Source organism: Limulus polyphemus, unplaced genomic scaffold, assembly GCF_000517525.1.
Source record: "Limulus polyphemus unplaced genomic scaffold, Limulus_polyphemus-2.1.2 Scaffold767, whole genome shotgun sequence".
Lineage (NCBI taxonomy): Eukaryota > Metazoa > Arthropoda > Merostomata > Xiphosura > Limulidae > Limulus > Limulus polyphemus.
The window spans coordinates 160,321-163,282 of NW_013666377.1; the positions used below are offsets into that span (position 1 = coordinate 160,321).

Below are 2,962 nucleotides of genomic sequence, written 5' to 3' on the forward strand. Positions count from 1 at the left end.
TGTTCTTTCACTTGCGTTACCAATTTTCTTTTAGTGGACCCGATATAGACCTGCTGACAGTAAGGACAAGTAAATGTATACTCTATTCGATTACTTTAAAGCAGGAATCCGGTCTTTAAATCTAAAAGGAAAATTTTAGGCGACAATTAGGTCTAAACATAAATATCAGCTGTATCTGTTCCTAAATATCCTGCTATCATCAGTCTACCATAAATGGGTAAACATTTTTTAATAATTGAAAATTAGTTAAAATGTTATTTGAAGGGTTTTTAAATAGGCTACTCTTCAAGAAGTTCATGAAGAAACACGTCCATGCAAAATTGAAACTTAAGAATAAAAGTTTCAGAATGTAGTCTTTACCTGTTTAAAAGGACGTATTTCAGACCGTGGAACAGCCGGTTAACATGAATCTGATTACCTACATTTAGAAACTTGAGGTAAAGTTGGTAAATTATTAAGTAAATCTACCTAAATAAAGATATATTCTATACTAGTTACAGAAAGGGGAAATTCTTGGCTATTTCAGCCGTTACATTACTAAGGATATAATAAAGAAAATAATACGGTAAGTTTAATAAATTTAAATTCATAAATGGGAATACTTACAGACCTCTAAAGGAAGGTTAGGGATTTTGTTGGATAAAATATTATGAAATGTAAAAAGGCTTGTGAGAAACAGCAAAGATCTTTGTAAGTACATTAAAGGTAATTTAAATGATAAAATTGTGATTGGTCCCTTAAAGAATGCTGATAGTGTGGTATTCTTATATACACTGATAAAGTTTAGGAAATAATAATAATTACAACAAGATGAATAGCAGAAAATGTATTATTATTTTTTACATCTTTTATGTGACTGAGTCGAATAAAAATGAGTTTACATTTCAAACAATGAGGAAAGATCAACATATATTTACCCATAAAGACAAGTATGAGCAACTCTGTATGGTTGACAAATATACAGGATGTTGAGGATACTTAACAGCACTATTAGTTTGAATAGACAGAGCTCCAGACAGCAGAAAACCCGAAATAGTTCTGATCTAAACTGAGAGAATGAGCTACAACATGCTTATTACAATAATACGAAATCCCACAGAGTGCATTCTCAGCCATGACACTTCCTTAGGTTACAAACGGAAAGTATATAGCTTCCACGTATTTCTAAACATGCAAAACAATCAGAGTTACTACAGAATACACTAAACCAAAACAATTCATTAATGACATAATCCATAGGTAGTTCAAAAAATACTGAAGACAAAGAAGAATGACCTATGACCTATGTCAGTTTGTAACCAGCGTAAAAAATAGGTGGTTGCTACATTCTATTTTTACGTTTTCCTATATTTTAATTTCTAAATGCATGTTCGTGTGTGTGAACATTTTGATGAACTAAAATATTTAACTTTTTAAAGATTAAATAAAACAAAATCATGTTATTTCCTCAAATATTACAATAGCAGTTTCTTATCGAAGAATGTGAGATGGCTGAGGTTTCAAAGGACTTACCAATACGATAATGTTGTAAGAATATATCTAGATGACGGAAAGGGCACGAGAGTGTTGTATTTAAATTTTCAAAAGGTTTTTGATAACGTGCCACACAGAAAATTAACTAACAACACCACATTGCTGGGGGGTTGGGGATAGACTAACTAATGGGACTACAGAATGGCTGGGTGAGAGAAAATATAATGTTGTTATCAATGGAGTGCAGACAAAATGGACTTTTGCAACTAGTAGTGTGTCTCAAGAGCCAGTGTTCATTTACATTAATGACATTTATAGGAGCATAATTAGTACATTTGCTAAGGACATTAAACTCTTGGGTATTTCTAGATGTTAGGATACTACAGAATGACTTGAATCAACTTATAAGTTGGGCATATAGCTGGGAAATTACCTTTGATTATAGTAAATGCAAGGTGATGAATATGAATTATAATAATCTGGATTACACGTTTAACATATGTATGGCAACCCACTCAATAGTGTACCTTAAAAAGTATATTGCCATAGTGGTAGATAAGCCACTTGAGCCATTAAGGTAGTACTCTGATACTAGAAGTAAATGTAATACAATTTTAGGACGCATTCATAGACGTATTGATTATAGACTGAAATCATTATTTAGTCAGATTACTGTGTAGAGTTTTTGTCTCCTTACCTAAAAAAGAATATCGAATTATTAGAAAGAGGTCAGAGGTCGATCCTGGAGATAAAAAAAAAGAAGAGATATCATACGAGAATAGGTTAAGATCTCTTATTTCAATTGAAAGAAGGATAAGAGGAAAACATATTGAAACTGTTAACAAAAATATTCTGGGGATCGATAGGATAAAGGTCTTTGATTTTTTTTGTGCTGAATTTTGAAGACAATAGAACAGGAGAACACAAATTTAAGATTTGGAAAAGCGAGGCTAGGATCCAGTTAAAACAGTTTTATTTTTCTAACAGGACGATTGATTAGCCTATCGAAAGTTACTGTCAACAGTAGTGGAGGTGGTACTTTACAACATTTGAATATCAAAGTCTGTGATTTCCTGGGAAATAAGCGTTGTGGGTAAATTTTACTTTTTTAATGGGAGTGAGTATGTTATTTTAAAGATAGAAAATTGTTAAAGATTTTTATTAACTACTAGTGCTTACTGTTAATTTAAAAATCTTTATTAACTACTAGTGCTTACTGTTAATTAAAAATCTTTATTAACTACTAGTGCTTACTGTTAATTTAAAGATCTTTATTAACTACTAGTGCTTACTGTTAATTAAAAAATCTTTATTAACTACTAGTGCTTACTGTTAATTAAAAATCTTTATTAACTACTAGTGCTTACTGTTAATTAAAAATCTTTATTAACTACTAGTGCTTACTGTTAATTTAAAAATCTTTAATAACTACTAGTGCTTACTGTTAATTAAAAATCTTTATTAACTACTAGTGCTTACTGTTAATTAA

General features: G+C 30.7%; 1 protein-coding gene across 1 annotated transcript in view; it reads right to left on the reverse strand.

Annotated features, from left to right (window-relative positions):
- Nucleotides 1-1,090: 1,090 nt before the first annotated feature.
- The window catches only part of LOC106460421 (Kv channel-interacting protein 2-like), a 134,065-nt gene continuing 132,193 nt past the window's right edge, over nt 1,091-2,962 (reverse strand). Inside the window, exon 6 of the mRNA XM_022387132.1 lies at nt 1,091-1,164. Coding sequence (XP_022242840.1) covers nt 1,126-1,164 — 39 coding nt within the window. The 3' untranslated portion in view covers nt 1,091-1,125. The remainder of the gene's footprint in view (nt 1,165-2,962) is intronic.